This window comes from Salvelinus namaycush, chromosome 23 (genome assembly GCF_016432855.1).
Source record: "Salvelinus namaycush isolate Seneca chromosome 23, SaNama_1.0, whole genome shotgun sequence".
NCBI lineage: Eukaryota > Metazoa > Chordata > Actinopteri > Salmoniformes > Salmonidae > Salvelinus > Salvelinus namaycush.
Window position 1 is genome coordinate 26,245,839 of NC_052329.1, and position 22,451 is coordinate 26,268,289.

Here is a 22,451-nt window from a genome sequence, read left to right on the forward strand (position 1 = left end):
CAACACAGAATGTAAGAGGAAAATGGTGGATTTTGTACATTGAAATCATTTTGACTGACTTTGACATTTACAGAGGTGAACGTTTAGAGGATCTGATTGGCCTGTAAACACAATGCCACATAACAGACCCTTTTATCCAAGACAGTTTACATTACAATGAGAGCATACATTTTTAGTACATGTGTGATCCCTGTATAAGTGTTTTCCCTGTGTTGCTGCTAACTCTGAGCCTTCTCAGTGTTGATGCATTTTAACAACAGTCCCCCCCCCCCCCCCCCATGGAGACATCACTTGAACATCCATGTATGGGTCCCAAATGGTGCATTATTCCCTCCCTATATAATGTACTACTGTCATCCAGGGACCTGGTCAAAAGTAGTACACTAAATAGGGAAAAGGGTGTCATTTGGGACAAACACAGTATGACCTGTAGAACAGAGGGACACAGTGCCCCCTACTGGACATGACAGGATGACGCGTTCTGACAACATTATCCCAACATAAAACTTCAAAGTCATTTCCAGCCTGTTCCTGCTGCTAATATAATCTTTAGCTGCTGCTAATATAATGATCAGCTATACAGAGCTCATGAGACCTGTTGTGAAAATTATGTCTGTGTGTCTGTCTGTCTGTCCTTCAACGTTCTTGAGAACTGGGCTGGGTTCCCCAAAAGCATCATATCACTAAGATCATCTTTCGTCCATTTAGTTTCAATGAAATTAAGATGTTCTTAGTGCTAAAATGCTAAAATGAGTCCAAATATATTTATCTCCATTTGGCTGAAGTATGTACAACCCATTACACTGACTATCAAAATGTCATAATGGGATTTAAGATTTGAGATGAGGTTTGAGGAAAAAGAGCTTGGCTTGAAAGTCTGACGGTGATCTGATTGTCAGGTTAACAGGGTATGTCTGCTCTCTGAGTAGGGTTATAATAGAGATGAATGGCCATAGGTCAGCCTGATCTGATAAACGCAGTCTGCTGGTTTACTGCTAACTGATGTGCCGTAGACATATAGCAAGTAGCCTCCTGCTGCCAGCTAGAAGTGTAGGCTAATCAGGTTAGCTGTGGCCATAGAGTAGACTGTGGCTGAGATGGTCTATAATGTGTGTATTCCAAATGGCACCCTATTCCCTATGTACTGTAGTGCCCTACTTTTGATCGTGGCCCATATGGCACTGGTCAAAAGTAGTACTTAATGATCGGCTATGAAAAGCAAACTGAAAATTATTCATGATTATTATTTGACCATGCTTGTCACTTATGAACATTTTGAACATCTTGGCCATGTTCTGTTATAATCTCCACCCGGCACAGCCAGAAGAGGACTGGCCACCCCTCATAGCCTGGTTCCTCTCTAGGTTTCTTCCTAGGTTTTGGCCTTTCTAGGGAGTTTTTCCTAGCCACCGTGCTTCTACACCTACATTGCTTGCTGTTTGGGGTTTTAGGCTGGGTTTCTGTACAGCCCTTGAAGATATTAGCTGATGTACGAAGGGCTATATAAAATAAACTTGATTGATTGAGTACACTATGTAGAGACTACGGTGCCGTTTAGGACGCAGCCCGGGTTTTGGCTATGGTGGTGAGGAACTGTAGGCTGTGGCTACAGGAGAGGTAGAGGATGCTTGTGGTTGCCATGGTCTATAATGTTGTAACAGGTATTTGGATGTGGTTGATGAATTGATCAGGCTGGAAGAGGCTGACGACATTCTGGTCTGAAATAGCCTTGGACGCCTTTCAACGAGACGAGATTTGGAAAGTTTATTTAGTCAGACTAGATTAGAAACATCCCTCTGACAACATCATTGACTTATGGACAACAGCCATGTGTATCCCATCCCAGACACAGTGCTAACCAGGTCAGACTCTGGGGATGATGTTGGGTAGTTGTAGTGGAGATTTATTTTCCATCTGCCTGATATAAAAGTCAATAGATCAGTGAAATGGTTCCACCTGCTGGACTTTAGGTGTCACTACAACCCCAACTAGCCACTGCCTAGTCTAGGACTACTGCTCCTCTCCATTAGCCAGGTCAAGCAGACTGATCGCTGCGCTCACGTTTTGTTTCGAGTGCAACAGAATGTGAGCTATTGATAGATCAAGCTGGTTTCCTTAAGCCTACCTTTCCTGACTCAGTTTAAGGGAAGGAGAGCAGGTCCTGTGAACTGAGCATATGTGAGCAGAGTAGACTAGGCCTACATAGAAAGCTGATCTCAATTTGCTCCCTACCCTTCACCTTGGCCTTTGATGTTTGTCGTTTTGAAAGGTCTGGAATCCAGATAGCTATAAGAAGAGGGTTAGTGTCTAGTTGCCTCTGTATGTTCTAGCCTACATGTTGACATCAGTAACACCATATACATTCATCCACAAAACAGAAATACAACATTATTTTATATCACTGACCGGATAACGTAACTAGTACAACATGTACACACGGTTCTTGGTTTCAATGGCTCATTGTGTAAGTATATCAGTCTAATCTCAAATGGCAATGAAGTAGGCACAGTATCAAGGTGAGTTTTACAATCAAATAGGAAATTACCAACAACCTAAACCTACTAGTTAAAAGGGAACTGTGTAAACTACTCACCTGTGAACACCATGTAAACTAGCGTTCTGTACTGTAATTGACTATTCTAACAGTAGTTTTTGGTTGAAGGTGCAGAATGCTGTGTATGGAAGATTGACAGGGGTGTCCTGTACAGGAGCAATGCCAGTGGAACTTGGGGACACAGTGGAATTTAGCTCCAAAAAGGTTGAGCGAGATCTGTTGAGTTCTCTAACAGCCCCCCGTCCGCTTCTCCAACTCTACCTCCAACCCCTGCATACCACTCCCACAATGCACTTAAGAGTTTGGAAGGGGGCAATGTTCCAGTAGGAGCCTTCTGCACAAGTGCAAAGCTAAACCAGTCATCAAGATCCAGCAGCAGCCACACAGCTACAGCAGCCTCATAGTGAACACGGCATCAACATGCAGTTTTATGACTTTTATGTTAAGCTGGAGGAGTGTAAATGTGCATGCTTGGAGATTTCACTAAAGCATAGAGTGCCTCCTATGCATGGTATGACACACTTAAACTTCAGATCACTGCTAGCTCAGCAAAGGTTCCTGTGCGCCCCTCAACAAATCCTGACCACTTTGTGCGGGAGCATCTCTTCCCCAGGTTCCATGGAAACTCAGCAACCACATATGGAAAGGAAAATGAGCAGGTGGCCAACACATGGATGGAGAGCTGTGGGTTTAGTCTGAAGAGCAGAGGCACAGCAGTGAGTGTCAAGGAGCCATGGCTTTCTGCAAGCCCAGATGGAGTGTTAAACTGTCAAAAACTTCTAGAAATCAAATGTCCTGTTCTGAGTAAGAAGTGTGAGTCTCTAGCAAACTCACTGATGTGAAGCTGGTGGATGGGATTCCTCAGCTGCAACCTAATGGAACCCGTGGGTACTACATGTAGGTGTAAACGGGCATGTTCTGCACAGGACTGGAGAGATGCAAACTGCTGTCTGGGCTCCATCCGAGCTGGTTGTTATTACATTTACATTTAAGTCATTTAGCAGACGCTCTTATCCAGAGCGACTTACAAATTGGAAAGTTCATACATATTCATCCATTATTGATATGCCTTTTGATGTGAAGTTATGTGCTGATGTAATCACTAAAGGCATTGTATTTCCCACATATGCTGCCAACGATAGTATATGAGTTCCAGATAGGCAGACTAACTCTGTGCTCCAAATATGTTAATCTATGTGGTATCTAGGCTCGGGGCATAATACTTTGCTTTTAAATAGTTCTTATATTTTGTGCCTTGTAAAGCTCTGTCAGCTCTACTGTATCTAAGCTTAACTCTTGGTTGTTTTTTTTTGTTTTGCAGTTCTCTTCATATGCACATTGACCTGATTTATATTTGCATAATTCTTCTTGGTGTTTTTTATGTCTTGCCTTGTACAGCTCTCTTCATACATGCTTATCTAATGTCTAAGAATAACACCTTATGATTTATGAATATTTTAATCGTACCTTGTATAGCTCTTTTTGCATACGGCACTTCGTGAACTTATCTAAGCATACCGTAACTCATCTTGCACTTAGCAAATTACGGAGTTAATAAAAACATGAAATTCCACATTGACATTTTCTTTGATACTTACCATTTTGAAAAGAAAGATGAGGAGGCATGTCTAAAGTATTCAAAAGTGTTTTCAGTTTGATTCTGGGTTTGGTTTTCAAGGGCACAAATTAAGAAAAATTGTGTCACTTGACAAACATTTGTCTTCCCTCTTGGTCTGTTAGTGACATTTGTGTTGAAGAAAATGTATTTGAAATAGATTTAAAAAGGCATTATAGCAGCACCTAGTGGATGCCTGTAATTATCAGGAACAGCCAAAGTTACAGTACATTTCAAATATAGTAACAAATAATTCAGATTAAACTAATATATATATATATACATACACACACACATAGTATCTCAGGTGGATGAAATTATAGTGTTTAAAGTTACATTTCAAATGTATGAACATTCTCACTGCTCATTCTGCATCCTCATGGATGATCTCACTCTGCATGTTAACAAGTGCTGCACAGATTCTAAGGACTTTTCCCATCAGCCTGACACACAAAATGGACACAGTCTGGGAGAGGATTTGAACACCTTGAGTCTGATAACTCTCTCAACATGTATATGCACATTAGCTATCCTTCTTGTGCTTGCGACATCCTCGTCAGACAGCTGTCCACCTTTCTGGGTGAAGGCTGGTATGGCAAGGTTTACCTTACTCTCATACAGCAGATCTCGGATGGTAAAGCCCGTCAGCCATAACTTCATCGCCAGGCCTAAGGTATTCCAGGAAGCCAGAGTTTTGGGTGATGAACTTGTCACTGCATCTGCCTCTATATGCAGGAGAAATGAACATAATGAGTGTACATGTAGCAATGGCAACCAAATACTTGAGAGTATTGCTGGAATAATAGTGGCTGTATGACTCCCATCTGGAATCGAGATTGTGTGCTTTCTGAACAATGGTCTCAGAGCTGTGGATGATGCAAGTGGTGTTGGATAACTTCTCTTTGAAGCACTGAGGCAGCGTCTTCTGGATTGTCTAACCTCGGCTGCCATGGAATGTAGATCCTCATGAGCTCCTCCATTGTGTCAATCCAGTAGGAAAGGACTCTGCTCACCACTCCCTTGGACACAGCAACGTGTTCAGCAAGATCACTGTGGAGTCGATTCAGCTTCATCAAGGTTATCAGTATTTGATCAGTGATATGCATTTTTAAGTTAGCCGTGTAGAATTTCTGCAGAAATGCTACATGGTCAAAGAAAACACTAAGAGTATCCAGTATCCAACACTGAGCTAGTGTCATTCTTCAGGATGGTGTGGGTCAATGACTCTGCACCACCACATTGGGTTTGTTTGTGGCAGGTGGGCTTGTTGACTGGTTCTCTTGACACGTAGCTGTGATCAGTCAGTGCTGGAACATTCCCATTGAGTATAAGAGAGACCACAAGTTTAACAAAATAAAATCCACAGACAGCCTACTGGTTATGGTTAGGTTAAAAGAAAGAAAACAATTTGAACGTTTAATAATTTAGCTAGCTAGACATTTCATGAGCATCACCAGTGGAATGCCAGCAATGATGGGGATAATTATTGCATTGGTGAGACATTGTTAGTTATCCAACAACTTCTGTCTGACAATGTAGGGGATGAGCTAATTAGCTAGCAACAACATCAGATGGGCTGCCCCCAAGCTAAGTAAGCAAACTAGGCAACAGTTAGCTAGCTACAGTATGTTAGAACTTAGGAATGGCTACCTACGTACTACTAACATAGTTAGTTAAGCTAGCTAACGTCTGCCTGATTCAGGATACCTTATCTGTGACGATAGCTAGCGAGTAACGTTAGCAGCTAGCTAACAGCTACTGTACCTGTATGTGTTGATGTATGAGCTGTCGCCTTCTGATCTGTACTGGAGCATCATAGCCCAGCCACTTCTCAGTGAAAGGATGCTCTTCAGTCGGCATCTTGTCCACGAAGTGATAGGAACACATATAGGGTCGGTTTGGAGGTTTAATTTTAATTTATGTTTGGAGGTTTCTTCAAGTTCAAAGCTCTGAGCCAAATCCGAAGAGACTCCTCGCCCTTAGTGCAAATCAAAAGGCGTCTCACAACTGCACTAAAAAAGTTAGGCGGTCAAAACACTCCTGTTCCATGAACAGCATCCGTTTCTGCCAGTTATTGTGGCATCCCCTTACCGATCATAAAATGCCTGTTTTTCGTGAGTCCATATTTGGGAAGCTGTAAGAAGCGACAGTGAGATATGTAACTTGCTAGCTAAGAACTGTTGTCCGGAAGTGCTTAACCGGAAGTCACCCACACAAAAAAACTAAACAGACTACGTCCATATTTCCGTTGAAAATAAGGTGAATAGACTGTACTCTACATGACTCATACTTCAACTAGCAAAGTAAATGTTTAGTAATCGTATGGGCCTAGATAATAAACCACAAGAACATTATTGATGTCTGAAACTTGCGTCCCTGGGGGGAATACCTGGTCACAGAGCCCCCTCCTTCGTCTACCCATGATACGATCCTTGGCGCGTTGAATTCTGGGCTATTTACTGTCCTCCCAACTCCGTTCATTCTCATCCTACTCCCCGGCTGGAAAAATGGCCGCTTCAGCGGCAGCGCAGGGCTCAAACCCCGGTCTCTGCCCCAGTTTCGCTGTGGTCTGCTCGTTCCTGGAGCGCTACGGACAAGCCTTGGACCTACCCGAACTCACCTTTCCGCAGATGGAGAGGTATCTCCGGGACACATCGACAGGTGGGAAGGGAGAGGGTCTCAGCATCATCATCACTGACTTTCTAGCTAGCTGGGTGGTCAGGGGGGAGCCAGTACAGCTAGCTGGCTTAGGGGAGTTTCCACACTCTGTGACATGTGCCTCGGTATAACTGGCTAATGTTACTGATTGATGTAGCTAGCTAGATAGCTAGATGTATCGTTACTTAGCTATTTGTTAAGAAACTAGCCAGCCATTCCTGCTTGAATGACCAAACTAGCAAGTTAGCTACCTTAATTTCGTTAGCTAGCGAACGTTAGCTATCAGGTGTACTTTTCCATCATGCTTGCCTGCCCATACTAGTGCAAGAAAGGTATACAACTCAGCCCCAGTGTATGAGTAAATACTATTTGAATACAATCGATATCGTATTGTGTCGAATCGTGTCGTAAACAGTTGTCAAAATAGTCCGATAAAAACACTACTTGGCAGACTGTCAATTTCGCGCAGGCGCAATGCGTGATGTGTAGTCGAGCTAGCCAACTTCATGCTAAACCAAGCTAACGTTAGTCAACACATCAGTGGCTATTAATTAATTCAAATAAAATACCGCTGATTTCAAATTACTCAGACTTTACATTTGTCACAGTTTATAATTATTTAAATCCTCCTTTGAGACAATGTTAGCTACTGGTGCTTTCTTGTCACGATTTAGCTAGCTAGTTATCTGGCTAGCTGTGTGTGGCGTACCTAGGCTAGTATGTACTAACGTTGCAGTATCTGCAGGAAAGATGTTGTTACAGTTAGTTAACTGTCTGTAGACTGCCGTGATAACGTTGTTTGCTCTTTCCCCATTTCCTCCATTGTTCACCAAACACATCGTCGTGTTTTTTTATTAATGCAAAAAATGACAATGAATCACAGTTGTTGATCTTACCTCCACGTCTGCCACTGTTAGCTAGATATTTGAGGATAATTCTAAGAAAGTGTGAATCAATGTGAATTGCACAGACAGTCAGAATAGCAGAAGGAGAATGTTGATTTTATTTTAATTCCACTGCACAATGGGTGTTGTAATAAGTGTTTAGTGTTATACTAGCTGGTGTTATGACAGTGTACTTAGTTTTATATCAAACTAATGTATTAACTCATGTATTATTTCTCTCTGTGTGTATCTCTCTCAGTTCCCAAGCCACTAGTGGAGCTGCACGTCAAGCTGCTGAGGAAGCTTGGCAAGTCTGTGTCTGCAGACAAGTGGGAGAGGTACCTGGCTAAGGTAAGCTGTGCTTGGTGTGTGCTTGGTGTGTACACCTGTAATGACTGTATATTTGTCATCCAGGTATGCCAGGACATCAACAGTAGCTGGGCCTGGGAGCTGGAACACAAGGGCTACCAGGACATGAGCATGGAGTGCAAAACCAGCATCCTCAAAGTAAGACACACACACACCTTGTGCAGACTATCACACTAATATACCAGACTACCTATTTACCTCCTCTGTGATATCTACTGTTATGTATGAACAGTATATTGATAATATACAGTGCCTTCAGAAAGTATTCACACCCCTTGACTTTTTACATGTTGTTGTGTTACAGCCTGAATTAAACATTTTAGATTTTGTGTCACTGATTTACACAGTACCCTATAATATCAAAGTGGAATAATCTTTTTAGAAATGTTTACAAGTTAATAAAACATTTAAAGCTTAAATATCTTGAGTCAATAAGTATTCAACCCCTTTATTAACAAGTCAGATAATTATCGTGTTAAACACTATCTCATCTCAACCCCACAAATAAAATGATCTGTAACGTCTCTCAGTCGAGCAGTGAATTTCAAACACAGATTCAACGATGAAAACTGCAAAGAAGGGCACCTATTGGTAGATGGATACATATATTTTTTTAAAGCAGACACTGAATATCCATTTGAGCATGGTGGAGCTATTAATTACAATTTGGATGGTGTATCAATACACCCAGTTACTACAAAAATACAGGCGTTCTTCCTAACTCAGTTGACGGAGAGTAAGGAAATCGCTCAGGGATTTCACCATGAGGCCAGTGGTGATTTTAAACCAGTTACAGAGATAGCTGTGATAGGCGACAGCTGAGGATAGATCTAACTTGTAGTTACTCCACAGTACAAACCTAAATGACATAGTGAAAAGGATGCCTGTACAGAATAAAAATATTCCAAAACATGCATCCTGTTTGCAATAAGGCACTAAAGTGATACTGAAAAAAATAACTTACGTTTTTGTCCGGAATACAAAGCACAATGTTTTGGGCAAATCAAACACATCACTGTGTACCACTCTTCGTATTCTCAACCATGGTGGTGGCTGCATCATATTATGGGTATGCTTGTCATCGGCAAGGACTAGGGAGCTTTTGAGGATAAAAAGAAAAGGAATAGAGCTAAGCATAGGCAAAGTCCTAGAAGAAAACCTGGTTGTCTGCTTTCCAACAGACACTGGGAGACAAATCCACCTTTCAGCAGGACAATAACCTAAAACACAAGGCCAATTATACACTGGAGTTACTTTTTATTTTGTTTATTTATTTAACCTTTATTTAACTAGGCAAGTCAGTTAAGAACAAATTCTTATTTACAATGAAGGCCTACCAAAAGGCAAAAGGCCTCCTGCGGGGACAGGGGCCTGGGATTAAAAAAATAAATACAATTTAAATATAGGACAAAACACATATCACAACAAGAGAGACACAACACTACATAAAGAGAGACCTAAGACGACAACATAACAAGGCAGCAACACATGACCTCACAGCATGGTAGTAACACAACATAACAACATGGTAGCAACACAACATGGTAGCAGCACAAAAACATGGTACAAACATTATTGGGCAAAGTCAAGAGCACAAAGGTCAAGAAGGTAGAGACAACAATACATCACACCACGCAGCCACAACTGTAAGTAAGAGTGTCCATGATTGAGTCTTTGAATGAAGAGATTGAGATAAAACTGTCCAGTTTGAGTGTTAGTGACTGGAACGAGCAGAAACAATCTGCGGAAAACTTTTTTGACTTAAATTGTCTTAAACATATATGACAAGACTTGAAAATGGCTGTCTAGCAATGATCACCAACCAACTTGACAGGGTTTGAAGAATTTTAAAAATAGTAAAGGGCAAATATTATACAATCGAGGTTTGCAAAGCTCTTAGAGACTTACCCAGAAAGACCCACAGCTGTAATCGCTGCCCAAGGTGATTCAAATGTATTTATTTTCCATTAATACTTTTTTTCGCTTTGAAATTAGAGTATTTTGTGTAGATCGTTGACAATAAATTCCAATATAATTCATTTTAATCCCACTTTGTAACAACAAAATGTGGAAAAAGTAAAGGCGTGTGAATACTTTCTGAAGGCACTGTACTGTTTTCTTCTCTTTCTCTGTCTGACCCTAACCCCCCCCGTCTCTCTCTAACCCCCGACCCCAGTACCTGTGTGAGATCCAGTTTGATGACAACATGAAGTTCAAGACGTTGGTGAACGAGGAGGAGGCGGAGGCGATGAGGCTGCAGCCGTTGGGCAGAGACAGACAGGGCCTGATGTACTGGCTGCAGACTGACGCCCAACACAACATCCGACTGTACACAGAGGAACAGGACGACTGGGACGGATCCACCTGGAGATGTATCGTCAGGTAATTATGCATGGATGGATGTATGGATAGATAGATGAGATATATTTTTTGTAACCCTAGTCGGAGCATCTGAGAAGAGAGAAAGGGTGTATGTACAGTGCTGTGAAAAAGTATTTGCCCCCTACTTTTGCATATTGTTGATACTGAATGTTATTAGATCTTAAACCTAAACCTAAGAATAGATAAAGGGAACCTGATTGAACAAATAACACAACAATGACATATTTATTTCATAAACAAAGTTATGCAACAACCAATGCCCCCGTGTGAAAAAGTAATTTCCCCCTTACACTCAATAACTGGATGGCCTGACATTCTCCTGTAGAAGGAAGGAACCATGAATTCTGCTCTGTATCAGAGAATTCTACAGGAGAATGTCAGGCCATCCGTCTGTGAGCTGAAGCGCAGCTGGGTCATGCAGCAAGACAATGATCCAAAACACACAATCAAGTCTACATGAAAATGGTTCAAAAGCAACACATTCAAAGTCCAGACCTAATCCCAATTGAGATGTTGTGGCAGGACTTGAAACGTGCTTCAATGCTTCAAAACCCACAAATGTCGCTGAGTTAAAGCAGTTCTGCATGCAAGAGTGGGCCAAAATTCCTCCACAGCGATGTGAGAGACTGATCAACAACTACAGGAAGTATTTGGTTGCAGTCATTACAGCTAAAGGTGGCACAACCAGTTATTGAGTGCAACTACTTTGTTAATTAAATAAGTATACATTTTTGGGGTTATTAGTAAACTCAGGTTCCCTTTATCTAATATTAGGTTTTGGTTGAAGATCTGATAACATTCAGTATCAAAAATATGCAAAAATAGAGAATATCAGAAAGGGGCAAATGCTTTTTTATGTACTAGTATGTACTAGTACTAGTATGTTCAGAATGTTCTGTTTGTCCTCAGAACCCGGAATGACTTAGCCGATGCTTTGGACCTCCTGAAGACCCAGCTGGATCCAGAACACAAGGAGAAAGAGGAAGGAGAGACGGAGAAAGAGATGGACAGAGAGAAGGGAGGGTCCAACTGTGCCACACCTGTGGAGAGGGGGAGAAGAGGCAAGGAGGAGGGTAAGGGTTCTGTTGTTACTTGTAATATGATGGTGTAGTTAGTAGTAATATGATCATGTGGTCACTACTGACATATTATAATTGTGTTATTATGAATGAATGTTGGAACCAGAGCTGCAATATAACATGTCAACATGTGTGGTGATTTTTCAAGGCGAAGCTGAAGGAGAGGAAGAGGAGGAGGCAAGACAGATGAGGAAGGCTGAGGAAGACAAGAAGAAGAGTAAAGAGAGAGAGAAGAACGAGGAAGATGAGGAAAAGCGAGAGAAGAGTAGATCATCTTCCTACCCAGAGTCCACTAGTACGGACGTCAACATGGCATCTTTAGCAGAGAAGGAAAACCCAACCAAGCTTGAACCGGTAGTCTCAGTGAAGGAGGAAAACATTGCAGTTGAGATGAAGGAAGAAAAGGAGAAGAAAGAAGAGGGAGAGAAACAGAGCGGTAGGAAGGAGGAGAGGTCAGAAGTGATTGACAACAGAGTGAGCACCATCACTGCACTGGTCAAAGAGGAACCCCAAACGCTTAGCAACTCCCCTAGCAATGCTGTCTCCGTCGTCATGGTGCCCATCTCGGCAACGATGAAACAGGAAGTTCCTCCTATGAAGGAGGAAGCAGAGAGGGCGCTGAGGACCGATCAGCAGGCCAAGATACCACTGAAGAAGAGAGAGCTCTTTGGCGCCAACCGTCACCATAGCAACACACATCACAACAACAACAATGACATGCACAGCAACCATCACAACAACAACAGCCATAGCAGCAGTACTAGCAGTAGCATCATCGTCCGTAACCCTTCAGTAACACATACCAAGGAGGAGCAGCTGGGGAGGCAGTCAACTCCTGATGGGGGCCTGGCAGTCCCATTGCCAGAGGAGCTGACCAATGGGGGGGCTCCCCTAAACGGGCTTGGAGGGCTCATAGGGGGTATAGGTCATGTGGGGGTCATCTGCAGGCCGGTGTCGCAGCAACAAGATGGCGGATCGGTCTGTACGGAGAGAACCAGACCAGGGTCAGAGGAGGGGGAGGAGAGGGCCAGAGCTCCAGACAAGGAGAGGAGCAGGCAGTCAGTCCTGGTGAGGAAGAGTCCTGGCTGGGGAGAGACTGGATCCCCATCACCCCTGGAGCCTAGAGGACAGGAGAGACAGGCAGGAGGAGAGGAGAGGGAAGGAGAGAGAGAGAGGAACGAGCAAGGAGAGAGATCAAGGGAGAGGTTAGGAGAGGATGGAAGAGAGAAAGCGAGGGAGAATTTACATGGAGACCAGTCTGGAGAGAGGGATGACAACCCAAAAGAGAAAAAGACTAACCTCCATGTGGAGAAAAGTGAGGGATGCCATGGAACAGAGGAAGAGGAGAAGAAGAAGAAGAGTACCTCAGGAGAGAAGGAGCAGGAGTCAGATAGCAGCCAGACTGTAGAAGGACAGAAGGTTCAGGAGGACCAGGAAGAGGCCCTCAACACAGACACACCAGCCCATGCCGGGGTGAAAGGTGCTGGGCATGGAGCAACAGACCGGCCGGGTCCCCTGGAAGCCTCCTCTGAGCTACAGAAAGAAGGGATCAGGCTGAAGATAAAGATCCCTCCCAACCAGAGGAGAGAGAACGTGAGAGAGCAGAAGGGGGAGGAGCAGGGAGATGGGAGGTCTCTGCGGAGATCGGCTCGGATCTGCAGGTAAGGTCCATGATAGAATCTCTTCCCATTTCTTTCATCACAATAACTGAGGTGACAATTTATCATGTAGAGCTGAATAATAGATACAATATTCTGATTTATTATCATGCTCTCACTCATCCCCGTCGTGCCGGCTGGCTCATAGGGCAGCAACAAAGGCTCTCCACTTCTTCTGACTGTCTTTGGCCATCTTCTCCAACTGTGCCCCAGCTCTGCTGGTATTGTTGGAGCTGTCTCCATTGTGCTGTAATTTGATATTTTACTGATCAACCCTACCTACAGACCCAGCCCAAACAAGGTGGAGAGGCAAGACGCACCCCCAGGGGTGAGGGAGGAAGAAGAGGAGAAGACTGCTCAATTGCAAAAGAAGAGAGAAAACCCTGAGGGACAAAGCAGGACTGTGAAGGTAACTACTTTGTTTTAAAAGTTCATTTACTCATAAGTGATCGAGGAATAAGGCTTTGTATGAATGTGAAAATGATCATAGCCAAGAAAATGTTGGTTATCAATGTGATTGATTGTAAATGTGTGTGTGTCTACAGAGCAGACGAAGACAACGAGGCCCCCGCTGGTCAAATACTCGAGCGAAGAGATGCAAACCGAATGAGGGAGGAGCGGAGGAGAGAGGGAGGGAGGAGGGGAGAGGGGGTGGGGGAAGTGGTTGTGAATCAGATGACTCTAGCCAATCAGAGGAGACGCCTAATGAAGATCCCTGCAGCCACTGTGGACTCCCCAACCACCCCGAACTGGTGAGAAGTGTGTGTGTTTGGCCTAGATTGTGTTTTTTGTTTCTTTACATCTCGGCATCCGTATGACTTATGAAATATTGTGCTTTACTGTGAAGCCAGAAACGGTGTGTGTTTAAACTGTTTCCCTTCTGCAGATCACTATCTATTCCTAATTTCATGAGTTTATTAACACCAAGCACCTGAATGTGTGCACACTCCGTTTGAAACCAACCTGTGTTTCTCTGCTGCAGATCCTGCTGTGTGATTCATGTGATAGTGGTTACCACACCGCCTGTCTCAGACCCCCTCTCATGGTCATACCTGAGGGAGAATGGTTCTGCCCGCCCTGCCAACACGTAAGTGAGAGAGAGAGCGAGAGAGAGTGTGCGCGTGCATGCATGTATTAACACTGTCCCTGGTCTCTGTAGAAGCTGCTGTGTGACAGACTAGAGGAGCAGCTGCAGAATTTGGATTGCGCTATGAAGAAAAGAGACAGAGCTGAGAGGAGGTCACACACACATACACACACTCAATCTCACACGTCACACACGGTCTCACTCAAACAATGTCACACACACACTGAAATGGTTGTGTAATTCCTGTGTTTTTTCTCTGTAGGAGGGAGCGTCTGGTGTATGTGGGAATCAGTGTGGAGAACATCATTCCTGTAAGTACACACACAATTAGGAAAATGTAGTCTAGAAGGCCAAATGTGCATAAAATAAATGATCATAATCTGAATTTGTGTGTGTTATGTGTTTCTAGCAGGAAGGGGAGGAAGAAGAGGAGAAACAGGCGAAAAAGAAAGATGCAAAAAATACCAAAAATCTGGGAAGGAGGTCTACCAGAACCAGGAAGTGTATCAGCTACAGGTGTGTGTGTGTGAACGAGAAGTGACGGCATAGCTCAAATAAAGTAGTCAAGTCACATGTTGTCATGGTGACAATCCCATCTCATAGTGTGCCGTGTGTGCCAGGGTTTTGGCTGAGGAAAAATAAATAAATTAAAGCCACTAAATAAAATAGTTGCCTGCCAAATTAATCGGGAGAAAAAAAGATCCCATTGTCAAATTTAGTGGAATTCGTTGATGGAAATACCAGTCGATGGAAATGCATTTGACCGTCATGCTTATCGGTCTATAGGTTAATTTGCTAAATTTAGTGGAATTAAATTGGGGCGTGTGTATTTGTTAGTCATCACACATCTTATTTATCACATGCACACAGCCTACTATGAGCAGAATATAACTTGTCAAACTCGTTGCTGGAGTGAAACATTTCATTGCGCGACAATTCTAAATGCAATTGGGTGATAAACAGTTTTGATGGCCACGATTATAGAGCTATAATTTTTTCCTCTCCCTAACTGATAATTGAAGCTCGCCTCCCATTCACCATTCCATTGCATAGGCTATGGTAGGCAGGCTATCAGCGCATCACCCACTAATTTGCAATGTGAGCTGGAGGCAGTATGCATTTTGAAAACATACTAAATTGTTAGAAACCTATGTGTTTTACTTCATATTATGAGGCATGTCTTACCTTGCTTCAAAGTAGCCTCGGCAAAATCCCACCATAGAAACGTGGAAGGAATTATTTTATAAAGACTTCCTCATATGCCATTGAAACCAGCATTTCTCTTTTGTTCTATTGGTTTTTAGCGACCAATCCTAGTTGCATCTTTAGATTCCCCTTCATTCTAAGTTTCTAACAGAGATTTTTATCTCTGTCACATATGGAACTGCTCGCATCAGGTGCGTTGTATAGAATTGCATTTTGGCAAATGTTTGAACATGTTTTATTGCCTGCTTCATTGGTAGACGACTTCATGGGTTACGCAACCAATGCATATGGGTCTGGTATATTTCTCAAATGGCCGGTAAATTAAAATCTTCCCTGTCACGTTGTCCCAATGACAGTATAAATGAATGGTAAAAGTCATCGATCACATGACACTATTCATTCCTATTTGAAGACTATAGCGCACTGAAGCCAAATGAAGTCGGTTAAAATGGCGTCTCATGGAGACATAACATGCGCTGTTTGAGCTAGAGATCTTCACTGATCCACCTGTATCCGAATACCTGAGACCCGATCCAGGACCTGAGTGGGTCCAGATACAGAATTCTAAATAATGTCACGGGTCTGGGTTGGACCTGATATATAATTGTCACAGGGCTCAGGTATGTGTAATTTGAACTAACTTTTCCGGAAGGGCCCTGTACATATCCGAACGCAACTGCTGCAGTAGAGAGAGAAAAATAAATAATTGATATTGCTGCTCTTGGTTTTCACAAGAGTGGAGCATGGCGTATGTACCTTGTTGATGGTCAACATAAGTCATCAAAGCAGCTATAGGCTACAGTCATAGAGCCTCGCTCTATGTGTTGCAAAAGTTAGGAAATATCTTATTGTTTTATTGAACCTTATTTTAACTAGGCAAGTCCGTTAAGAACAAATTCTTATTTTACAATGATGGCCAAACCCTCCCCTAATCCGGACGACGCTGGGCCAATTGTGCACCACCCTATGGGACTCCAGATCACGGCCGGTTGTGATACAGCCCGGGATAAAACCAGGGTCTGTAGTGACGCCTCTAGCTCTGAGATGCAGTGCCTTAGACCGCTGCGCCACTCAGGATATGGAATTAAAATGTTGAAGGATAGGCTACCAAGACGAAGAGGTAGGCTGCTACTTAATATTCTGAATGGAATTGTTATTTGTAGGATGAGAGCGCATGCACTGCAGCCTCAGTTAGTTAGCTAGCTTAACTAGCTTCTTACAGGTTTGATGCAGTCAAGACAGGTACTAGGTAATCGTATTTGATGATAAATAACCTAGCTATGGCAGCTATATATGGGAAAGGTAAAGGGGATACCTAGTCAGTTGCACAACTGAATGCATTCAACCAAAATGTGTCTTCTGCATTTCACCCAACCCCTCTGAATCAGAGAGGTGCGGGGTGCTGCCTTAATGAATGTCATCGGCGCCCGGGGAGCAGTTGCTGTTGCTGGTTAACTGCCTTGCTCAAGGGCATAATGGAAGATTTTTCCACCTTGCCCAATCGGGGATTCGAACTATCGAGCTTTCGGTTACTAGCCCAACGCTCTTAACCACTAGGCTGCCTGCCGCCCATAGTCTACAATAGCGCGAGTCGGCTTGGTTGGTTGCTCTATCCCTCCCTTCTCCCTGTGTCACTCAGACAGTATTGCCTCTCCCTCGTCTGCTAGAGCGGCACCTTATTCCTCTCAAGCTTTATCAGCTCGGGGTTAATAAAGTCGCTTAAAAAAATGCCTTTTCTGCTGCTTCCCTCACTCTGATCAGACCGGGTCTGGATCCAACCAGGTCTATACGGAATGGGTCTAGTTGTCCTCGGGTCTGTACAGAACGGGTTTTTATATTTAAAAAATGTATTTATGCATATCGGGTCCGGGTGGGAAAGCCCCAGGTCCATTTCGGAATGGGTCCAACTTTTTGGAAATCTAGTTTGAGCTACTCCAGGAAGTGATGTTGCAGGCTAGCTCAGTGCTGCCCCCTCTCATTGAGTAACTCAAGTTGAAGGCCAACCGGGGTACTGCAGGCTGCAATTAGCAACTAAATTCTTCTTCTAACTTCTTCTAACAATTTTAAAACATCTGGTGTATTAGAAGCAATTATTGGTACCATGATTGTCTTCCAAAAAAAGTGTATGAAGATTGCCATTTTTCCATTCACTATTATGGGGGATCCTGTTTTCTACTAACAATGTGTGCAGTACCGCAGTCGGCTTTGAATTCCTGTGGCTTCTCCCCTGCGTTGTCCGGCTCCACATTTTCCTAACGTAAACCTTGGTGTGTGTGTTCCAGGTTTGATGACTTTGATGACGCCATTGATGAAGCGATAGAGGAAGACGTCAGAGATGCTGATGGAGGAGGTGAGAAATATAGAGGAGAAAGGGAATGAGTGTGTACACTGTTCCCTATATCAGGGATCATCCACTAGATTCAGCCAAGTGTCGATTTTTTTTCTTTTTTTTCTTGAGCGGATGGTCGGGGGGGACATCATTTCAAACCTTGCTTGCATTTGTATACATTCATGTGTCTCTATTATGCGTGGGAATAGATTATTATTTATTTTTGGGGGCAAAGGAAACTTGGGGGGACAAATAAAATCACCCGTGGGCCAAATCCGGCCCGCGGGATGCCAGTTGGGGAACCCTGCCCTATATAGTTGCACTACTTTTGACCAGAGCTCTAAGGGTCCTGGTCAATAGTAGTGCACTATGTAGGGAATATGGTGTCATTTTGGATGCATCCAATATGAGGAACAAGATGCAAACAAGAGGGTTTAGATGACAGAATAGTGGCCTGCCTGTGTTCCTGTTGTTGTGTGTAACCCTGTGGTCCTGTGTGTAGGAGTGGGGCGGGATAAGGACATGGCCACCATATCGGAGGAGGGGAACGAGAAACGAGGACCAACCACAGCTCAGGCCCCTCCCACCAGGAGCAGGAAGAGGCGGAGACTTAACGACCTGGAGAGCGACAGCACGGCTGCAGAGAGTGAGGAGGAGTTTCAGCTCAGCGCCAGGTGCGTTTGTCCCTGACTGGCCGCATTGGAGCTAACCCCCATATTGTAAAGTAATTTTTTGTTTGAGCACTATAAATGCAAACTTTTAACTTATGTCTGTAGTACGGAGGAGGAGTTTGTAGCGTCAGGTGATGAGGAAGCAGCCAGTGATGTGGACAGCTTTGCCAGTGACCCGGGCTTCGTAAGCCAGTCTACACGGGCACAGAGACGGGGACCTAAACAGAGAACCACCAGGACTTCAGCAAAGTGCAAGAAATGCCCTCGCAGACGGAGGAGAGGATGGGGGGAGGAGGAGAGTGAAGATGAGGAGGAAGAGGAGATAGGTGAGTAAGGCTTGGAATATAAGTTGGAAAAAGATGACACACACACAGAAATCCAGGTTTGGTGCTGGAGGTTAAAGAACATGTTCAGTTGAAAGTCAAATAAAACTCTGTCTCTTTCTGTAGAGACCAGTGATTTGAGTGACAGCGATGAGGACAGGAAGAGGTGTGGTTTAAGGCGGGGCCGGAAGCGGGAGGTGAACTACCGCGAGACGTCGGAATCCGAGGGTTCCCAGGCAACCACTAATAAGGACAAGGCCAAATCCGTCCGTCGTCTCTCCAGCTCAAACAGCGATGGTCAGTTACTATGGTTACCATCCCTGCCCCAAATTAGGGAGGTCCATGTGGAACTTGACAGACTGTCATTTAGTGAATGTAAACAATTCATAACCAACCCGCATTCAGACACTAGTGGCAAAAAAACGCTTCTGCAAGTGAAAGTGTGCCGATAATGTTCCACCCCTCCCCCTCCTAAATTTAAACCAATCTAAACCGACCACTGTCCCTAAACCAACATTTTCTGGTTGGCGGGATGAAGCGGAAAACACACGTCACCAGATGCAAAGAAAATAGAGCAGTTTTACATTTTTCACCACTTCCGCGGCAACTTTGGCCATCGATTCCATTGCGCCGGGCAAAGGAGCGTTTTTGCCGCTAGTGTCTGAATGCGGGGTTAACTCCTGCTGATGTCTGAATCCGCCGCTCGCTCACTCTATTTCAGAATCCTCCCATTCGAGAGAGTCTGAGGAGGAAGAAAAGAGGGGAAAGAGGTGGAGAGAAGAGGTGGAGGAGACTAGAACAAGGGGAAAGAAGAGGGGAGGAGAGAAGATGGGCAGAGGGAAGCGGCGAGAGGTGTTGATAGAACAGCGGAGGAAACATCTAGCTCTGCTGAAGAAATGCATACCCTCCACTAAAGATGATGAGGATGATAATGGGGAATCGGAGTCGTCATCCGAGGAAGATCGTCCTATCCGCAAACGACTTAACCGCATCGACTCTGATGAAGAGGGAAAAAATAAGGAGGATGAAGAGGAGAAGAAGCTGAGAAAGACGTTGTCAAAAGACAAGGAATCAAACAGCCCTAACAGACAGCAGGCCTCTAGAGGCTCAATGAAGCCTGGGGCTGAGAGTGCAGCCTTACCCAGGGACAGAGCAGCCAGAGCTGGACAGAACAGCCCCCCACCTCCTGACCAGTCAGACGCATGATGACAAACAGACTGTTACTTTTAGTTTTTGTTTTTTTTACTTTCTTGCCTTTCACCAATGACCTTTCTCATTACCTCATCATCATCCCTCCTTCTGTTTCTCCTTCCCCTCCTCCCTGAACAGGATGAGTAACTACTGGACCAAATGCACTAGCACCATCCAACACGCAGACACACAACACAATACACAGCCAGAGGGTGAAGGACTGTCCTGACCTCCACCAGACAGACACCCGCCTTAGCTGTTCTGGACTGTACATAGATACTCTCTCTGCTCGGCTGCTGATCCTGTAAAATGCTAGATGTTCCCTTCTCTCTTCTGTCTCCTTGTAAAATAGTGTTCTATATTCCATGAAGGAGAGAGTGAATGGACTGGAGCGTTTAATTATCCCAAAAAAAAGAGTTGGATGTTTTAAACCAATGGAAGAGCTGCTCCTGTTGTTCTGCTGTGAACCAGGAAGATAACGACTAGAAAGAGATTCATACAGGGGGATTCATCTCAAATGGCACTTTTCAGATTTGACCGCAGTTACAACTACAGTTCTGGATACAGTTGTAGTTATAGCTACAGTACACTGGGGGCTTGCAGATGGACACTGGCAAACCTAGCTATGTTCAGTAAATCAATTCACTGTTGGTTGTTATGTGTTAGTTGAAGTGTACCTCCTCTCACTCATTGAGGACTGAATCATTTCTCCACAATAGTCTACAACTCTTCAGTCCAGTCTATACATTCTACATCCTACTACTATTTGAGAAGATGGGGGCATACTCGTTAGTCAGAAAAAGGACAAACAGGGAGGGACTACCTAAACTTGCTAAATGTTTTACTGCTGTGTGCCCTAATGAATATGGCCCCAGGTGTGAATGCTGTATCTGGCCCTCAGTCCACTGTCTGTTTTTATCATTAGAGTTCTATCTGAACCGCTTGTAGATTCTATCATTCTAGCTCACTGTTCTTATGTTGGTTTCTCCCCCCCAAAATATTAAATCTTTTGAGATGTTCAGTCTGAATTAAAAAAAAATCGCCCTGTTTTTCATCCAGTGTATGTACAGTATGTTTATAGTTGGTGCTGTAACATAGGTGTTTTATAAGTTATTAAAAACCAATATTCAAGCATCTCACAAATGCACTTTGTCTGCTTTTAAAATCTTTTACTATATAAAGATTGACTACACAGTGGACCCATGCAATGGGATGACATGTTCATTGACTGACACAATTGGTGTGTTTTTGTTTGCCGTTATGCCAATATAACTACAATCATTGAGTACTTCCTACGGCAGGGTGCCACGACTGGCAGTCCGCGGGCCAAACGGTGATTTAATTTGGCCCCCCAATCAGCTCCAAGTGAATTTAATTTTGGAAATCAGTTCCCAATTATTCCCATGCATAATATACACGTGATCGTAAACAAATGTAAGCAATGTTTGAAATGATTGTTTTAGTCATCTGTTTGGGCTTCTTGCGGTCTACAAATGATTTGTAATTATGTTCTAGTTGATGATCCCTGTCCTACGGTAATGATTTATGTTAAGCTTTTTAAACATTTTAATGATAATGCCGTATCAGATAACTACAGTGTGTGTATGTATAGGCTATCAGGAGTCCATGAAACCTGCTGCCATCTCCTTGGCTCAACGGTAGTCTTTGTATGCGCCCCAAAATGGCAGCCTATTCCCTATAGTAGGACTCAAGTAAAAAGTAGTGCACTATATAGGAAATAGAAGTGCCTTCATCTTCCTGGTTTAAGATCTCAGGTGTTGAACATGCAGCTTTCTTCTGTGTCCAGATCTACAGTGTTCCTGTGGAGGAGTGGTTGTCTCTGGTCTGGCAGGACTGTGTTGCTGTTACCATGGCCATAGGTAGTGGTACTATGAGGTACCTGGGTTCTATACTTTGCTCTGGTGCATATTTGACTTGACGGCCTGTCCACCTAGTGCAGTTTGCTAAATCTATAATAAGAATGTGGAAACGTGCTAGTAAACCAAATAGTATGGTTTAAACGTTGGACAAATGAACCAAAGGTTGAGAAATGGTATGGGGCCCATGGTAAATAGCCTGCATAGTAATAAATAAGAGCTAGCCTACTATTGTAGTCACTCCACCAATGTATACTACTCATGGCAGACAACATACAGTACCTCCAATTTGAGCCTTTTCGCAATGGCCCCAGATTTCCTTGGGCTCTTTGTAGTTCTATTAAATACACAAATACTCGGCACTGGATCTTCTTTGTCGCCCAATATTATAGTGGAGCGAATCTATCAGGTCTGGGTTGTAGACAGAAGCAGTCTTCTCGAAATGGTCTGAACACAACACTACTCGCTGATGTAGTCCACTAATTCTCGCTGCTATCCATCTAGCCTGGGTACCAGTCTCGTTAGCTAACATTCCACTCCCTGTACTCCATGTCATGTGCCAAAATGT

The 22,451-nt window shown here is 43.7% G+C and overlaps 1 protein-coding gene and 1 long non-coding RNA gene across 2 annotated transcripts; one reads left to right on the forward strand and one right to left on the reverse strand.

Moving 5' to 3' along the window:
• Positions 1-1,975: 1,975 nt before the first annotated feature.
• On the reverse strand, positions 1,976-6,343 carry LOC120018771. Its single transcript, XR_005472255.1, has 3 exons — positions 5,934-6,343; positions 5,109-5,219; positions 1,976-4,894 (listed from the first exon to the last, which is right to left on the reverse strand). It is a non-coding gene; the product is annotated as an uncharacterized LOC120018771 (long non-coding RNA).
• Positions 6,344-6,474: 131 nt separating this feature from the next.
• LOC120018577 (remodeling and spacing factor 1-like) lies at positions 6,475-21,143 on the forward strand. The gene is made up of 17 exons (XM_038961790.1): positions 6,475-6,830; positions 7,971-8,062; positions 8,126-8,218; positions 10,257-10,462; positions 11,372-11,535; positions 11,690-13,202; positions 13,485-13,608; positions 13,745-13,951; positions 14,182-14,286; positions 14,359-14,438; positions 14,549-14,597; positions 14,696-14,802; positions 17,775-17,842; positions 18,324-18,495; positions 18,598-18,818; positions 18,942-19,112; positions 19,537-21,143. Exons 1-17 carry the CDS (start codon positions 6,677-6,679, stop codon positions 20,019-20,021), a joined length of 4,011 nt encoding a protein of 1,336 aa, XP_038817718.1. The 5' UTR covers positions 6,475-6,676; the 3' UTR covers positions 20,022-21,143.
• The last annotated feature ends 1,308 nt before the right edge of the window (positions 21,144-22,451 follow it).